The sequence below is a fragment of the Lasioglossum baleicum genome, chromosome 8 (assembly GCF_051020765.1).
Source record: "Lasioglossum baleicum chromosome 8, iyLasBale1, whole genome shotgun sequence".
NCBI lineage: Eukaryota > Metazoa > Arthropoda > Insecta > Hymenoptera > Halictidae > Lasioglossum > Lasioglossum baleicum.
This window is the reverse complement of record NC_134936.1, coordinates 6,204,583-6,223,384: the sequence shown is the minus strand read 5'-3', so window position 1 is coordinate 6,223,384 and position 18,802 is coordinate 6,204,583. Positions and strand designations below refer to the sequence as shown.

At 35.1% G+C, this 18,802-nt stretch overlaps 1 protein-coding gene across 2 annotated transcripts in view; it reads right to left on the bottom strand.

The window, feature by feature from the left end:
* Nucleotides 1-18,802, bottom strand: part of LOC143211319 (potassium voltage-gated channel protein Shaw) — a 68,906-nt gene that overhangs the window by 9,197 nt on the left and 40,907 nt on the right. The window contains exons 4-5 of one of the 2 annotated variants that reach the window (XM_076428850.1): nucleotides 13,073-13,360; nucleotides 6,101-6,310 (exon numbers count right to left, since the gene is read on the bottom strand). In XM_076428850.1, coding sequence (XP_076284965.1) covers nucleotides 6,101-6,310; nucleotides 13,073-13,360 — 498 coding nt within the window. The remainder of the gene's footprint in view (nucleotides 1-6,100; nucleotides 6,311-13,072; nucleotides 13,361-18,802) is intronic. The other variant, XM_076428851.1, reaches the window with a different exon arrangement.

The window sequence follows — 18,802 nt, the reverse complement described above, 5'->3', positions numbered from 1 at the left end:
GGTGTAGAATTACCTAAGGAAGCCATGACAGTATAATTGCATGCTTCACAAGAATGGATCGGTTTATTTCATAGTTTCTCATAAAACTGCTTTAATCATTTTTATTATATTTTAAAATAAAAAGTCTGAAATGGATCATTTGCAACCTATGAGACCACATAATTCAGATTTTCCAGGTGAGATGACTCATGGATATTATAGTTGTCAATAGACTGCGGATGTTTACGCAATTTTTAATTTTTCCAGGCTTTAAGAAAGTGGGAACGAATAAAATCTTAGCAACACAAAAGTGCCTTTCTCCTATAAATTATGATGTATTTAGTATGTGTAATACAGTAGATTTGTACCCGGGGCGGCTGCAGATCGAAGTTTCGATCGTGTGGGATCAATGGTTCAGGTGTTATGGTTGCTTAAAGTTGAGCAATCTGCAATGTTTTTGACAGGTAAGGGCGCCGCCTTTGTAGTGACGACCGCGAGCCACTTACCGAGCAATACCGCCGGTCCTTACCGCACCACCCAACCTAATCATCAACCAACACGGTAAGTAGCACGCAACCGTCATTACAAACCAATATGGCGGCGCCTTTACCTATCAAAAACACTACAGATTGCTCAAATTTAAGCAAGCATAACTCTTGAACCATTGATCCTACAGGCTCGAAACTTCGATCTGCAGCAGTCCCGGGTCCAAATCTACTGGATTACATACCAAATACATCATAATTTATAGGAGAAAGGCACACATTTTAAGTCCGGCAAGATAAAGAGCAGCCAAAAGTCGTATTAAATTCTGTGGAATTTTACATTCCAGCTGTTTTTAAAGATTTTTTGAAGCCATAAATGCATGAAGATCGCGCTCTAGTTATTAAATTATGTTTGGTCCTGTCTAAATATGAAGAACGTTTTGTTACTGTTTGTTCTTCAATATTTCTATTTCCTATATTCTGAAGGGATGTTAAAATTATACAAACAAGTTATTTTCTACGTTTCTTAATTCGCTGAAGTACAGTGGTTAACAAAAGTAAAGTTAATACTCATATTTTCAATAGTGAAATCACGATATCAGTAATATTTATTCACTTATAAAAATAAACTAGTTGATTACATATTTAATGGTAATGTCGACAACAAAATTTATCACGATAACCACAGTGATCTGAGGATTTATCAAGATATTGATCTGTCTATACTAAATATACAAAATATGGTGTGCCAAATGTAAGTTGAAGTATCGTTTAATAACACTGTCCAACACCAAATTTGTTTCACAATTACATTGTGATGGTGGTACTTATAGAGTTTTTTGCGCTGATTCCGAATCTGCCCTTAATTTTTCTCCTAGACGAACAGTTCTTGAGAAACAAGACTTCGAAAAAAAAATATATTTTTCAACTTCAAACAAATATTGTGATGGTATTATAAAAGATATTGAATTGTTATTTACAGCATAAGATTCTGTAGACATTTCCAAATACATTATGAATGTTTAAACATGTTTATTCAAATATTAAAGACGGAGAGACACGACTTTTGCAGAAACTTTCCAGGATATTTTTGAATTTATCTCAAAAAATAAGGGTTCAGCGGAAAATCAAACTATACCACGCGATAGAGCAGACTGTTATCTTGAGAAATCACCGTTTGAAGTTTGCTACGTCGAAGTTGAAAAATATATTTTTTTTCGAAGTCTTGTTTCTCAAGAACTAATAAAGGAGGGGTTTTTATCGATCGCAATTTATGTTTAAATAATAGTAATATTTTTCGCGGCGCTATACGGTTCGATCAAATTCTACACTGAATAGGTATGTTTGTAGGGCATAAAACGTTTCGATTCGGATTTGAAACTTGATAACGTTTTTGAGTCGGGTTTGAATCATTACGGTGAACCAAACAAAGGTGGTGTGTTTCGTCCTAGACGTTTTATGGCCTACAAACATAGCTATTCAGTGTAGAATTTGATCGAACCCCGGAGTGCCGCGAAAAATATTACTATTATTGTCTCAAGAACTGTTCGTCTAGGAGAAAAATTAAGGGCAGATTCGGAATCAGCGCATAAAACTCTATAAGTACCACCACCAAAATGTAATTGTGAAACAAATTTGGTGTTGGACAATGTTATTAAACGATACTTTAACTTACTTTCGGCACACCAAATTTTGTATATTAAGTATAGAAATATCAATATCTTGATAAATCTTCAGATCACTGTGGTAATCGTGATAAATTTTTTTGTCAACATTACCATTAAATATGTAATCAATTTGTTTATTTTTATAAGTGAATAAATATTACTGTTATCGTGATTTCATTATTGAAAATATGAGTATTAACTTACTTTGTTATCCACTGTATATTCATGTACTGGGAATTCAATTACTTTTATTTAGCAAGAATTACCTTATTCCATCATTGCAATAGAAATCTAAGCAATGTTTAATGTACTACAACAAAAAGCTGAAAATTGAAGCCTGAACAGCATTAGGGCAATAACGTTTTTAGGCGGCACGGACCTTCGTGGAAAGTACACAAGTCCGTGATCGATCGTCGAGCGTGTCTGGCAAAATGCTTCGAGGAGATTAGGGATCGATGACGACTTCCGCTGTATTCCACGAAGGGTAGCGTCACTGAACCCTACTGACCATCTTACGTTCATGTTAGTGTGTACACGTTCACATACAGTCGGGGTAAAATTAAGTGAACACCCTTTACCAACTAATAACTTCTTTTAAATTGAACCAAACGACTTGAGTTTTTCTGAGATGTTAAAAGGATTACTTTACTAGATAATGTATAAAACAGTTGATCGAAAATTACAAAATTTTCTCTGTACCTACAATGATAATTTAAAATGTCTTTTCCAGATCTAACAATAAGTAAGTTGTACAAGGTGTCCCGAAAATGTTGTGCTTCCTTAAAAGGGGTGATTCCTGATGTCATTTGAAATAACCTTTCGCTGATGTTTAATCTATTTATCAATGTTTCCATTTTACCACGCTTATATTAGCTTGCCGAGTTGTCGTTGTCGTTGTCGATGTTGTGTCGTTGTCGTTGTTGTATGCGTCAAATATTGAAATCGAATTTTAAACCACTTCCCAATGAGCTAGAGACTTGGAACTTTAAACATAGCTCAGAACTGGGTGACAATGCAATATTAAAAAACAAATTTTTTAAAAAAACTGTGCGTTTAGGAGCTAAACTATACTGACGCAATCTTCGTAGGTGCTCCACGCTTTTATTTATTGTCGCTAATGTGTAAAAAAATTATTTCCGAGCAATGGTTTTGCAATACTCGGCTGCATGTATCCCGTCGGAGAGGCTACTACGTCGGCGTGACTGCAGCGTCATCTGACGGGCAACATGCAGCCAAATATTGCAAAACCATTGCTCGGAAACGTAAAAGAAGAACTTTTGAGGCAAACAATGGGCTAGATCAGGGGTCGGCAACCTGTGGCTCGCGAGCCACATGCGGCTCTTTGGATGTGAAGCTGCGGCTCTTTAATTCCATACGCAAATATTATTTATTTTATAAAAAAAAACATTTAAAAATCGTTCTGAACTGATTAACGAGGATTAGGCACCGATTCTATCTCTCAGCCACTTGTACTCGCTTTTCACCGCACCCCTCCCCCGTGACACGCGTCGTCACTGTCGTCAGTTCGTCGGAAGCTCTCGAATGACGCCGTCGTCGGATGTTTCTATGTAGGTTTTAATTCGCTTTCGACGCAAGACAATTTGGCGTCTTCACCAGTGCTTTGGCTGTGACGTATAGTTTGTTGTTTCAAGTAAAAGAGTTAGAAGCGAATTATCTTCTCAAAGTTATGTATGTACATATACATATACAATCTAATTTGTTGTGAAAAACACTACTTATACAATATGAATAAACAGATATTTTTTCTTATGAATAAATAGATTAGTTTTTTTTCATCAAAAAACTTTATTTATGCGAGTACTATTTATTGTTGGCAAGAAAAAATTTTGTGGCTCTTTAGAATCTTTGAAATTTTGTAAATTGTAATTTTTTACTCTTCTGACTCAAAAGGTTGCCGACCCCTGGGCTAGATTGATCTTTCATCCAGCGATTTTGACTACTAAAAAACCCCGTCCTTGCATTATCGAGAAATCAGAAGTTGAATCCCGGACCCTTGCAATCCTCGCGTACGTATACATGGTCTAGCGGTGTGTGAGAGTACCCTAACGGTGTGTGAATGTTCACCCGCGAGCGTCGCACAGTGGGGTATTTGGCCCAAAAAAGTGGAAAAAATTCGACTTCTAAATTTTTGCGTATGGCATAAAATTTTTGTTGTTCGTTGTAGTTAAAGGTCTGAAGAATAAGGTTGCAATATTGTTTTTTCTATTTGTACACCCGTGAAGTAGTAAACTTCATCGAAAGTCGTGAGATTTTAAGGCGCGCTTGGCGTTCTTAAACAGTCTCTAAGACACCGTCTGTTCATTGGCGATTTTCAAGTGTTTGAAGGAAAATTCTGTAAATTCTTGTATTACAAAAGTTGTTCAGATAGGTATACAGAGCACTTTCGCATAGATTTTATTTTGTTATCATCTAAATTAGTATAGTTATTAATATTTGAATATTACCAATCATTCTGTAAGCTTCTTAAAAATGACAAAACTTTATTGACAATTTTGTTATAGTATAAAGCTTTATTGAGTGCTCTTTTTGGTGTCATTACATTTGGTAAAAATTTGTGATTATAAGCCAACAAAGTTTGATTCCGGATATGTCCGGATTCAAATTGCATGTTAGGCTACGCTTGGCCTCAAATGAAGAAGAAATATTATCCGAGGTAGAAATTTCTGATGTGTTTTCGGATGAAAATTAATGGTAATAATTTTAAAATGTTCTTATAATATACCGGGTGAGTCATCCAAAGTGAAACAGACGTATATCTTCGAAATTAAGCATTTTGGTTAAAAAATGTTTCTGACAAAAGTTGTATGGTTTCGAGGGGGCCATAAAATGGCGTCATTGATTTGACCTTGGATAGTCGTTTGAAAATCACGCGAAGGTCATCTTCAATTTCTTAAATAGAAAACCCTATTTTTTGTTGCATATTCTTCTAGCTTGTTTTCAGAGCTTTCCAAAATGCTATAATAAAATATTTTTTTCTTAAATATTTTTCAAGTTACAATAGTGCAAATATTCCACTATCGCCTCGCTTTTTCAGGGGTTCTCGATAATCTGAGAAAAAAATGTTTCGAACAAAAGAGGAACAGTATTCAGTCGTCTACAAATTTCAATATATAAAAGTTAAAAAAAATTTTTTTTTTTCAAAAAATTGAGGTAAATTTGATTTTTTAAATACTAAAATGTATTTTGAGATTTCATAATGTTGTAGCTGATATTAAGGCGATTCCAACGATATATAATATTATAACCTTGAGCCTATAAATAACGCTACAATAGTTTTTTCCACTTTTTCAGGCCAAATACCCCACTGTGCGTCGTCTGTTTGGAAAGGAATTGCAGCTACCAGCTATAATTACTTGTAATTGCAACAAACAATTACAATTACTTGTAATTGCATTAAAATTACTTGGGAATTGCAGAAATACAATTACAATTACATGTAATTGTGTGTAATTGGAATTGCAATTACTTTCGCTCAACCAGTAATTGTGAAACAAGTAATTGCAATTACTTAACACAATTACAGTAATTGTAATGGAGTCTAACAATTACTTCAGCGTAATTGTTCTTTTAAACCACTAATTTTTATGTTTTGGACCATTTCACCGTTTTCTTATTGTAATTGTAGTCCACTTTTGCACATGTAATTGAAGATGTAATTAATTACTCATGTAATTAATTCCTGCCCAACTGTGGGCCAGGCCTGGTTTAGAAGTTACAATTTTTGTCCGAAGCGCCCATACAGCTACTGTGCGACGCGGCGGTAACATATGTAGGGAAAAGTTGTTGAGAACCATGCCCTTGACAACACGTGTGAAGATCAAGGCCGTTAGAGTGTCCTCCCCTAACCGTAAGTTCCACCAAAGCATCCGTCTTACGAGGATTGAAGGAAGCACAGTTTAGCACAGAAGTAGCGATAAGAAAGGTACATATTGCGCTAAGGATACAAACCTGTGTATGCGAGTAAAACATCGAGAAATTACTGACGATGACAGGAACGGGAAGAGCAATAGCTAGGACCCCAGCAATCGCGCACATTCCCCCGATGAACTTTCCCGGAAAAGTTTTCGGCGTCATATCGCCATAGCCAACCGTTGTCATGGTCACCAAAGCCCACCAGAGGCCGTGCGGTATAGTGTCGAAGTCATTATTTGGGTTATCCTGGAGCCAAAAGCAATATATAGAGCAATCACACACAATCCTCGATTCTCATGAGCGAATGCGGATAATTCTCATAAGCTTTCAGGGTCTGACGCGACAGCCTATAATTTTGTTGAAATTATATTTTTGTTACGTACAGTGGCGGTCAAAATAATAGAGCCGATCAGCAAATTAAGTTGAATAACAATAACATTTCATTACAGCACGTATTTTTATTAAAAATAATGATATCTACACCTCGTTGACGAAACAATAGCGTCTTGATTCACAATTTGAAACATACGATACATGCGCCACGTGTGGGATTACGGGGAATTAAAGAAAAAGTCGTCCATTTTCACCCTACTATAGGTGTCTCTATTATTTTGGCCGCCACTATAGGGTATCCCAAAATTCCTAAACATCCCGGAAATGGGAGGTTCCTGAGACCATTTGAAGCGACATTTTCCTTTGAAAAAATGTTATCCACGGCTTTGTTTAGGAGTTATTAACGAAAATCACGGACCAATTAGAGCGCGACCTAGACGCGAGTTGGCACAGTCGGCCCAGCGCGCCAACTGTGTCGATTGGCCGACTATGCCAACTCGCGTCTAGGTCGCGCTGTGATTGGTCCGTGTTTTTCGTTAATAACTCCTAAACAAAGCCGCGGATAACATTTTTGCAAAGGAAAATGTCGCTTCAAATGATCTCAGGAATCTCCCATTTCCGGGATGTTCAGGAATTTTGGGACACCCTGCATACAGGGTGAGTCACCTGAGACAAGCCACCTGAATAACTTCCACATTTTTCGAGATAGGAAGAAATGCTCCAGACAAAAGTTGTTTGGTTTCTAGGGGCCCATAACGTGGTCTACATGACTTTGTTTTCACGTGGAGGTGCTTAGGACATTAGAAGGTCAACTTAGTTGTTCAAAATGGAACCACATATTTTTGAACTCCTACGATTGTAGCCCTTTTCGAGACAATTTCAACGATATAGTCATTCAAGTGAGTAAATTACACAAGTAAATAAACGCTAACGTCTTCGTAATGGTGTCTTAGAGTTATTTAAATCGAAATATCTCGTGAACTACTAACTTTTCGACATACATAGGTTGTACTTTTTTATAACGAATGTCCAGCTGCATCGATTGATGTATTAAAAAATACCTCATTCAATTTAAACAAATTTCGATGACTTTGAAATCTTGTAAAAAAATGACCCTGAAAATTTTTTCCCTTACACCGTTACATGTGGCCCTTCGAACAGTGTAACTTTGTCCTAAGAAGTCTTTTTGTACAACGAAAAGTAACGGAGATATTTAGGTGTTCTGCTTCTTCGGATTCACCCTGTATATTGGTGACATATTGGTGTGTTGATACCGTCAGCGGCAATAATAAGTGGACACTACTGGACACCCTTAAAAATCGCATAACTTTTTAGACATTGGTCCAAAGGACTTGAATTTTTTTTAAGATGTTAGACCTTCTAGTTCGATAGAGAATAAGTAAACAAAAATTCATTAAGATTGCAATTGGTAGGAATTATACAAAATTTTAAAAAATGATGTTTTGTCAACTTTTTTATCTGGGCCTGTAACGATAATTTAAAAAATGCGTTTTATAGATTTCGGTAACTTATATGCATACTGAAAATTTCATCGAAATCGGTCAACATTGCAATGAGCTACAAACGTTTAAAGATGATCACGTAAGGGCGAAATGCCCTGGCAAGGTTGAAAATCTGCGACTTTCACCCTTAAGCTCTCATCTTTAAACTGCAATGTTGACCTATTTCGATGAAATTTTCAGTATGCATATAAGTTGCCGAAATCTATAAAACGCATTTTTTAAATTATCGTTACAGGCCCAGAAAAAAAAGTTGACGAAACATAATTTTTAAAAATTTTGTATAATTCCTATCAATTGCAATCGTAAGAAATTTTTGTTTACTTATTCTCTAGCGAACTAGAAGGTTTAACATCTTAAAAAAATTCGAGTCCTTTGGACCAATTTCTAAAAAGTTATGCGATTTTTAAGGGTGTCCACTTATTATTGCCGCTGACTGTAATTCTTCTTATAAATTAAACGTGATTTCAGAGTGACTATAAGTTGAATAATCAAATATTCTTCCAACAATAACATTGCAACTAAGCGGACAGAGGAGGCCCTCCATATTTCTTTTACAAGAGATAATCAATTCTTTAGAAGAGATGTTAAAAACGTCTAATAAATGTTATGAAAGTCCAAAGAAGAAATTAATGTTGCATGCTTAAAGAGTTACAAAGGAATATTCCGATGGGAGACCATATTCAAAAGATATTTACAAGGATAGTTTACCCAGCCCGAGAATCGTTTCATTAAACGATAAAAGTTGATAGCAATCAGATTATAAAGTAAAGCGTTGTATTGTGTCACAAGTCATTGTGTTACATTTACGTCGAACCATTTTGTATTATGTTGTGCTTTTTACACTCTGGGTTCCTCTAATCAAATTAAAAATTGTGCCTACTATTATTCGTTACCCTAATACATATACAATGAGCAACCTGATTCCCTTAACTGCCCTTAAGTCCCTGATTCTATATACTGCTGATTTTATTCGCTCATAATAACATTGTTTTGTCTTCTATTGGTTCTTTTAAATATAAAACTGCGTTTCGCTACCAAAATCAATTTATCAAAAAATTGACAATATATAATTAAAAATCGTTTTAATTCTTCTTTGAATAATAATCAGAATAATCAATGATAAACTTTGAAAATACACTGTTTGAAAATTAAAAAAAATTCCATGTAGAGACTTACAGTAGATTGCAAATCTTCATGCAAAATCAAAATTGTCTACATTAATTGGAAGAAACAGAAGAAGAAGAAGAATCTTTAATGAACCTAGTAAATTGAAAATAATTACTACTAATAATTGCTACTAATTTATCTCGTATCTTAAATTGCACCATCTCATTTTTTTCATAAATGCATAAAATCCGCAGTCGAATTATCAAGCATACGTTGATATGTTTTCTTTTAAAGACAACTGTAAATGGTAGTGCTAATCATTATTGCAACTTAAATGAACTACTATTTCGTTTCAGTTCGACCGAGTTCAATATGTACGGTAAAAGCTCCTTCGTTGTCCAATGGCCGGGGGTTTGAGCGGACAACGATCGTGCCCGGACACTATTTTTGACTTATGACTGCGTCTAGTATCGTGTTTGGTGTCATTTTAATCAGAGAAATGCCAGAAATAAGCTAGTGAAAGTCCCATAACGAAATAATGAAAATTAAGAAGTTTAAATATTCGATTCAACTCGAGTCAATGTTGTGGTGTTCACACCGATATACCCGAGCCGACATCAATCGTCGCCGCCCTGCGGAGCGACTCGGCGTTGACAGGCAGTGGAGTGGGTAGGCACTGGACAACGATCGTGCCCACGATTCAGGACAACGAAGGAGCTTTTACTGTACTAAGTCAATCAGAAAGTTCGTAGCCTAACAATTAAATGACATGAATGAATGAGTCAAAATACATTTATTCTTCAGTATATTCTCCCTTAACCTTAATACATACATTTTTCCAGCGATTTTCTAATTCAATTACCCCATCTCTGAAATGATTTTCCTCGAGACCTCTAAAATACTGATCTACGGCTGCTATAACTTCTTCATTTGATGAAAAACGCCCTGCCACGTAGGAATTGTTTGAGGTTTGAGACAAATGGAAGTTTGAGAGAGCTAGGTCTGGTGAATATGGTGGATGCTCCAACAATTCGTAGCGTAACTCCTTCAATTTGGCCATTGCAAGAACACCTTTGTGGGCCGGTGCATTGTCCTGGTGAAAAATGACTTTTTTCTTCGCTAAGCCAGGTCTTTTCTCCCGAATACGTGCATCCAGTTGATCCGAAAGGCTTGAGTAATACTCTCGTGTTATTGTTTTCCAGGTTTGAAGGTAATCAATTAACAAAATTCCTTTTGCATCCCAAAAAACGGATGCCATGGCATTCTTTGTCGATTTTGACCACTCTGGCTGCTTTGGAGCTGAACAACCGGGCTCAGTCAACTCTGCGGTTTGTTGTCGCAATGCAGGATCATAGTGGTAAACCCAAGTCTGATCCATGGTTACAAATCGACGCACGAAGTCAGTTTCATTTTTTTGTCAACGATCAAAATGTTGTTGAAAACATTTCACGCGAATGCGTTTTTGATCGGAATTTAACGAATGTGGCAACCATCTTGTTAATAGCTTTCTCATACCGAATTCATTAGTTAAGATCTGATCCAGTTGAGATGCCTGTGGCCTCAGCTAAATCAACCACAGTTAGTCGGCGATCTTCCAAAACCAAATCATGGACATGATCAATCATTTCTGAAGTGGTTGCAGTTCTTGGACGTCCTGAACGTGGATTATCATTAATGACTGTACGACCATGTTTAAAGAGAGCAACCCATTTTTTTACCATTGCGTATAAAGGAGCACTGTCCCCTAACACATTCACCATATCATCAAAAATTTCCTTTCCGCTTAATCCTTTTTTTATGTAAATATTCAATGACTGCACGATTTTTCAAGTTTTCCATTTTCTAACCAAAGCAAACACGTCTACTTTAATCAGCTGCCTGAAGCAAGCTATTTGACAGATCGATTTGGAATGTTTGGTATGTTCAGATCAAGAACGGATGTTTTCAACAACCATATGTTTTTGCTGCTACCAATATCATCTTTGTGTCAGGCTACGAACTTTCTGAATGACCGGGTATATCGAAAATTGTTTTGTTAAGTGTTAAAATTCATTTGATGCCATTTACAACGTAATTGAAGTCTCATATCCAAACAAAAAAAGATGAATACGATCCAATTCTCGATTATTCATTGCTTCTGATGTCCCGATTCCAACTTTTGCGTCACTCTCAATGCTTCTAAGAAATACAAATGGCGGTTTTTAGTCAAAGAAGTCGTTGATGCATTATCGGTCCCCTTCTACTGTTTTGATGCGTGTATCACGGAGATTAATAGATGATATTAGGACCACTAGCATGAGTATCAATCAAATGGTAGTAGCTCTAATGAATAATCTGCACGAGGGAGAAACCTACTTCGTCCCTATTACATTCCTCCAACGAAGGAATTGCTATTGTAACGTTCCGATGGATAATCTGATCAAATTACAACACGTGATTTATGGCACCCTTAACCTTTCAACTGAGTGACTCTTCAATCATGAACATTTAAGGAGACGTAATGCAAGACAAATAAAATTGTCATAATAAAACTTTTTTCATAATTAACGTAAATACGATATAGTTTACACTGATTTCGATATTATGACATAATAAATTGGACGAATTATTTGTCGAATTTTAACGAGTTGCCGTATTTTAACGAGTCAGGCTCGTCATGAAGACTTTAACAAAGTCTAACAAATATGAATGTTATTCCTCTCTTTTTAGATGAAATAAAATTTCATTCGATTGTAATTAATATTTAAGCATTCAGATAAATGTAGCCATACAAAAAATATAAATTTTCTTTTCTCTCCTACGACATTTTTCGGGATAAAGACGTTCTAACCATTATAACTATAAAGAAAATGGTACGGCAACGGGTTAAGAAGCAAATAAATTTACGACAGGTGATTAAGCAGACACAAATGACTAGACCGCGAATTATTATGCAAAATAAAAGTTGTATTCATCGATTGTAAGAAACATTATTATTTTATAAATATATTATATAATATATATAATATATAATTTTATTTCTTCCCTTGATGATTCTAATAGAGGAGAGATCGTATATTGACATCTTCAATTTTAAAAATTTTTCAACAATTTTGAATTTCATCTACTGAATATTGTTATAAATGCATAAAGATCTGCAGTCCACAAATGACGATTAATACCCTACACCAAGGCCTAAATTACATCTTTTCGGCTTAAATCTTGGGTTTTAGTGTCAATGTTAATAGTCTACAAAATTCAAACAATACCTTCTTCGTTAAGAAATCGGAAACCGTAGGATCTACGAAAAATGAATATCCCCTCCATTACGGGGCATACCCCGTGAGAGGCTCGTCAAAGCAACCAAGTTGCAAGGATTATTAGAAATTATTAAATGAATTTCTTCATTCAAGCACGTATTGTTATAAAAATTGCAAAAATTTAATTAAATTCAGTGTTGTTATTTTTATAAAACAGTGTATAGATGTCGCTTTTTGTGCTCGTTACGTTTGTAATCATTAGACTGCAGATTTTTATGCAAAATAAAAATTGTCTGCATCATTTGCAAGCGACTGGAGTCAAATAGACGTTTAATTCTCATTTTAATAATCTTAACAAGCTGCAAACACTAGATTAGCGTTATTAGATCATTCTAACTTTTTCACTGTTTTAAATGGCAACCACTCATTTTTGCCATAAATGCATGAAGTCCGCAGTCCAGTAATCATTGAAGTTGTAACGATAAATTCCATTAGAAATTATTCAATGAATTTCTTCATTTGAGCATGTATTGTTATAAAAATTGCAGGAAATTTAAAGAAATTCAGTGTTGTCAATTTTATAAAACAGTGTATAGCAGTCGCATTTTGTTTTCATTGAAGTTGCAAGGATAATTACATTAGAAATTATTCAATGAATTTCTTCGTTCAAGCACGTATTGTTATAAAAATTGCAAGAAATGTGAATAAATTCAGTATTGTCATTTTTACAAAACAGTGTATAGCAGTCGCATTTTGTGCTCGGTACGGTTAGTGTTAATATAATATCGTCTCCGCGATCCACTTACTTGAAGACGTTCCGCGTAGAAGATAAGACTGGCGAAGACAACGATGCCCAGAACGAGAAAGAAGACCAACAAGGCTAATTCCTTAGCAGACGCCTTGAAGGTATGAATCAAGATCCTAAGCTCCGGAGAATGCCTCGTCAGCTTAAAGAGCCGCAGGACTCGGGCTATCGACAGGACTTCCAGATACAAGCTAGACTCCGTTAGGAACTCCGTGTAGAAGCTCAACGTCGCTGCTAAGTCGATCGCGTTCACCGGTGAGACGGCGAATCGTTTCAGACTCGGGCTGACCTGTAATTGAATCCGTCAGAATGAGGATTTTACTGGCTGACTCTTCATTCTCTCGCCACTTCTCAGTTCCGTCGAAATACAGCGTCCTTGCCAAACGCGAAATACGACTTTATGTCACCCTTATGCTGCGACACACAGCACGGTAGCCAATAAGTACAGTAAAAATGTAATAAATAAGTAAGTATAGTAAAAAAATTATTGTAGAAATTGAACATTGTTATATAATTTAAGTCATTAATAGTCTGATAAGTTTTTTCCAACTGAATTTTATTTATTATTGTATACATAGACTAGACAGCGGATCTTTATGCATTTATAGCAAAATTGACTACGTGAAATTCAAAATTGTTGGAAAATTTAAAAAATTGAACATGCCAATACATGATTTCTCCTCTATCAAAATCATTAAGGGAGGAAGTAACAATTTGGTTTCCATTTCTTGCAACCAATGCAGACAATTTTTATTTTGCATAAAGATCCGCAGTCTATTTATAACCAAGAAAATTAAATAGTTGAAAATAATCTCAATTTTAATAACCACGTTCCTCGGCGCTCAAAAATTACCGGTTTTTGATTTGTTTAACTGCGTGCTCCTACTTTGAAAATCTGAAAATGTTATGTATGTTAATAACCATAGTGAGATGCTAAACCTGTAAAAATATGAACTGAGTATTTCATAACTTCTTCAAGAAATCGGCATTTCAAAATTGTTTTATTTCTTAGAATTCGGTATCGAAGCTAAAAATTCTCGAAGCTAAAGATTTTTTTCAGAATTTTTAATTTGAAGAGGATAAGAGAAATTTCGGAAAACACTGATTTTCTTTGTCACCCTATTACAACCCCCGATGTCGACATATAGGGTTGAAAATTAGCACAAAGTATTTTCTTTGGATAATCTATCGAATGGCCTATTACAAATTCAATTTGTATTTTTGTATTTCAATTGTAATTCAATTTGTATTTCAATTTATCAAGTACTGATCTGCCCTCGCGCGTACAGAGTTTAAACTTCAACACCTTTTTATTAACTCGTTGCACTCGGAGATGTTTCAACTTGAAAATTAAATGTTTCTTCCGACCTATAATATTTCCGTTCCTATCCTTCAGGAGCAAGAATCCGATCCTACAGGATCGAAACTTCGATCTGCAGCCGCCCCGGGTACAAATCTACTGGATTATATACCAAATACACACATCATAATTTATAGGAGAAAGGCACAAATTTTGAGTCCGGTAAAGTAAAGTTCACCCTTTTGAAATTTTATGGATATGAAATTGGTATAGTACCTCGTACAATACCAAAATGTTTAGTAATTGATTCGATACAGACGTATTTAATAATATAAACAATATTTTGAATAATGGTACAGCAATTTTAATGGCGCCTCAGAGTCACCATTCGAGTGATAAGGGTTAAGAAAATGGTGAATTAGCTAGCACAGACAGGGCCCGCACTAGGGGGGGGGGGCAACCTGGGCGCCAAAATTTAGGGCCGCCATTTTGGCTGTAAGTGTGAGAAAAATATTGATGTGTTAAATACCCAATTAATAGAAAATTTCACATATCGATTTTTTCGTTCGCTAAAAATTTACAGTGCGTAGCATATTTATATTGTTTATGTCTAAAAGCTAAAAATATTTACACTATTATTGAAAAATTAACGCAGAATTTGTAAAGGACGCTGCTTGAACTTTTGAACATGCATAGACTTGCTTATTTCCTTTTTAAAATTTAAAAAATGTAAAAAAAGTTTGCAGAACTGAAAGTAAGAAAAAAATGTTTTTTGTGATTTTAACATAGTTGACGTTACCTTTTTTTGTTTTCAAAATAATAGAATTTTAATTGTTTGTGCAATAATACACATTTTTAATAGTATTTAAAAATGTAAAAAATTATATGGTTAACATAATTTGTGTTATGTCATGTTATGTTATATGTATGTTTCTTTCTAAATATATGCTTCTATTAAAATTTAAATAAAATAATTTGATTTTTATTTACAATAAAAAATATGTACCGTTATTTTAAAAACATATATTCTTAAGGGGCGGCAATTTGTCTTTTTGTCCGGGGCGACGTAAACGCTAAAGCGGGTCCTGGCACAGATAATAACTCGAAGCTATAATGATTATTTCATATAGAGTATCCCACATTATATTATATTAGTAATATAGTAATTTCTCACGTGTGGTGACTAACGTTTAAATCATATGGCCTGCCGAGAAATTACCCAGCCATCTGGTGAGCCAATTCATTTGAGTTAACAACTTGGATCAAAACGAATTAGATAGCCCGCTAAGTTGCTGCACGCGCAAAGTGCGGTTTACCTAACGTTATGGCATTGTGTTTCAGCAGAGTGACTTATACAATTTCTGATGTTTGCCATAATGTAATCATTCGGATGTATCGTACATCATAATCATAAGTAACAGTTGTATAAGCCATGCTGAACATAGAAAGATGCATGTTGCAATATTTCTCACAATATGTATTCTCCGTAGGTTTATACGGAAAATATTTCTATAGATCGTGTATTCACATTAGTCAAACTACAGTCAGCGGCAATATTAAGTGGACACTAGGATGGACCTAAGCTATACTTGGCGAAAAATTTTTATCGAGATACAAAGCACGACGCCCCCCAGAATGGTTCTCTTTGGTGAGAAAAAAATTTGTGCAAAATTTAAGATCGATCGGATAAAAGGATCACGTGGCGCATTTAAATTGAAAATTTTGAAAATTTTGAAATTCATCGTAACTATAAAGTATTATATATCGTTGGATTTGTAATTTTTTTCTAAATAAGAATATGGAAAAATTATATGACCTTAATTTTTAAAAAAATAACGATGACCTTGAAATTTCGAAAATTTCATTTTTAAAAAAAATTTTTTTGTGCCATTATATTTACCATATTGAACAGTGCAACTTTTTCCTCTGACATTTTTTCGTATAACCACAAATAACAGAGATATGTCATTTTGTATTGTACTATTGTACTATACATGTGAATGAATATTTTGAATATATTCTACAGAATAGTGATAAGGAACTATTTCTTATATTCTAATGTAAGACTATCCGCTTTTAAGATGGCAAGGACAGAGCGGGTCACCAAATAATACGCCGATCAATGGTGAAGCCGCTCGCCAAGAATGCATTTTATTAAATGAACAGACAAACAATACAAAATCTAGAGAGAGAATCCAAACTTGACAAGTCACTGGAAGAACGGGTCCTCAGACCCGAAGTGGCTGTAAGGACCCGCGCTGCCAGCGTATTTTATGACGCTACCCTCTGGGTTTCCCTGAGAGGGAGGTAGCTGTGTGGTTCGCCTGTGGTGCGGACCCTCGACGTTCGATTTACATGTTTTTCGCTATTGTTGTTTTCGTTGCGTCAGGATATTGCTGGCGGTAATCTTTTACCATTTGCAGTACCAACTGCTTTTCTTCCTCATTGCGAGCTAAAATTTGATTATATGTAATCCTGTATTAGCTTAACGGCTCTTTCTGCCGAATCATTGACCACAGGTAAAGCCTTAACTATATATAAACCTAGTTTGTAAGAATCTTCATCTTGCCAAACTACTGGATCTTTTTCTAAAAATTCTGTCAATATATTAAATCTACTAAAAAATTTTCGGCTTTCGTCTGATATAAAACCTGAAATGTCCTCTTGCATGTGATCGGCCACATTAGTTGGTAAAATGACAAATTTTTTATAATAATCGCCGCTACTAAAAGATCACTAATTGATCAAGAAACTCTTGTCCCTGTTGATCTTGTATCTGGGATCGTCGTTTACAACTCTTTTGTAAGACCTTCCACTTGTGGTATAATGACTCCAATTTCTGGACGCAGCGACTGTTTAACTGAACTGGAATTTTGGCCTTTTCCCACAACACCTCCACTTCTTTAACAACAAGGTGTGGACTAGACCGAAGGTTCAATTTCACTTTCCGCAAATTATAAAATAGCACTCCTAAAACTTCTCGTTTCGATGGCAACTTAGCGTCAATTATCTGATTTTCATCATGTTCTAATAAGAACAGTTTTTCGCGACTTCTACTCTCCATTGGGCTTCTCAATTTATATAGAAATTGAGTAGTCTTCCTGTATGACTACTGTAACGTCTCGCGTCTGCCAAATCTGGATTGAACGACGATGATCACGAGTCCGATTTTGTAAGTTGAGGTGATAGTTGATCAAAGACAACACTTGAGGTTGTATGTTCGCTTACTCGATACTGATGATTACAGTTCGTTAGCTCAGACAGATCTAATCGGTGGTTCTCTGATACATATAAATCTTACTTCGGTGTGGATGTCATTTGTTTGAAAAAGCGTGATGATTGGTTGATGGAGTTGAAAGTAATTGGTGGAAAAACTTGTAAGGATAGGAGTAGGAATAGGAGTGGGAGTTTAAGTACGGGTTGTTATAAAATTTTTAACGAGGGTTTACATCTGTTTCCCGGGTGTGCGCTTATGAATTTCAAGATAGGTAAAATTGTAAAAAAGTGGACTTAAGGTCCACGGGGTACATCTGGAGGTAACGTAATAAATTATATTCGGTCATAGGTAATAAATGGATATGTTTAAATATCTGTTATTTGTGGTTATACGAAAAAATGTCAGAGGAAAAAGTTGCATTGTTCAATATGGTAAATATAATGGCATAAAAAAAAATTTTTTTTAAAATCAAATTTTCGAAATTTCAAGGTCATCGTTATTTTTTTAAAAATTAAGGTCATATAATTTTTCCATATTCTTATTTAGAAAAAAATTACAAATCCAACGATATATAATACTTTATAGTTATGATGAATTTCAAAATTTTCAAAATTTTCAATTTAAATGCGCCACGTGATCCTTTTATCCGATCGATCTTAAATTTTGCACAAATTTTTTTCTCACCAAAGAGAACCATTCTGGGGGGCGTCGTGAAAAAAATTCGTTGGTCAAAAAATAAGGTCCACCCTAGTGGACACCCTTAAAAATCGCATTACTTTTTAAAAATTGGTTCAAAGGACTTGAATTTTTTAAAGATGTTAGACCGACTAGTTCTCTTAATTATTAAGATTGCAATTGGTAGGAATCATACAAAAATTAAAAATTGATGATTAGTCAACCTTTTTATCGGGGCCTGTAACGATAATTTAAAAAATGCGTTTTATAGATTTCGGTAACTTATATGCATACTGAAAATTTCATCGAAACCGGTCAACATTGCAATGAGCTACATACGTTTAAAGATGAGAGCGTAAGGGTGAAAGTCGCAGATTTTCAGCCTTGCCAGGGCATTTCGCCCTTACGTGATCTTTTAAACGTTTGTAGCTCATTCCAATGTTGACCGATTTCGATGAAATTTTCAATATGTACATATATAAGTTACCGAAATCTATAAAACGCATTTTTTAAATTATCGTTACAGGCCCAGATAAAAA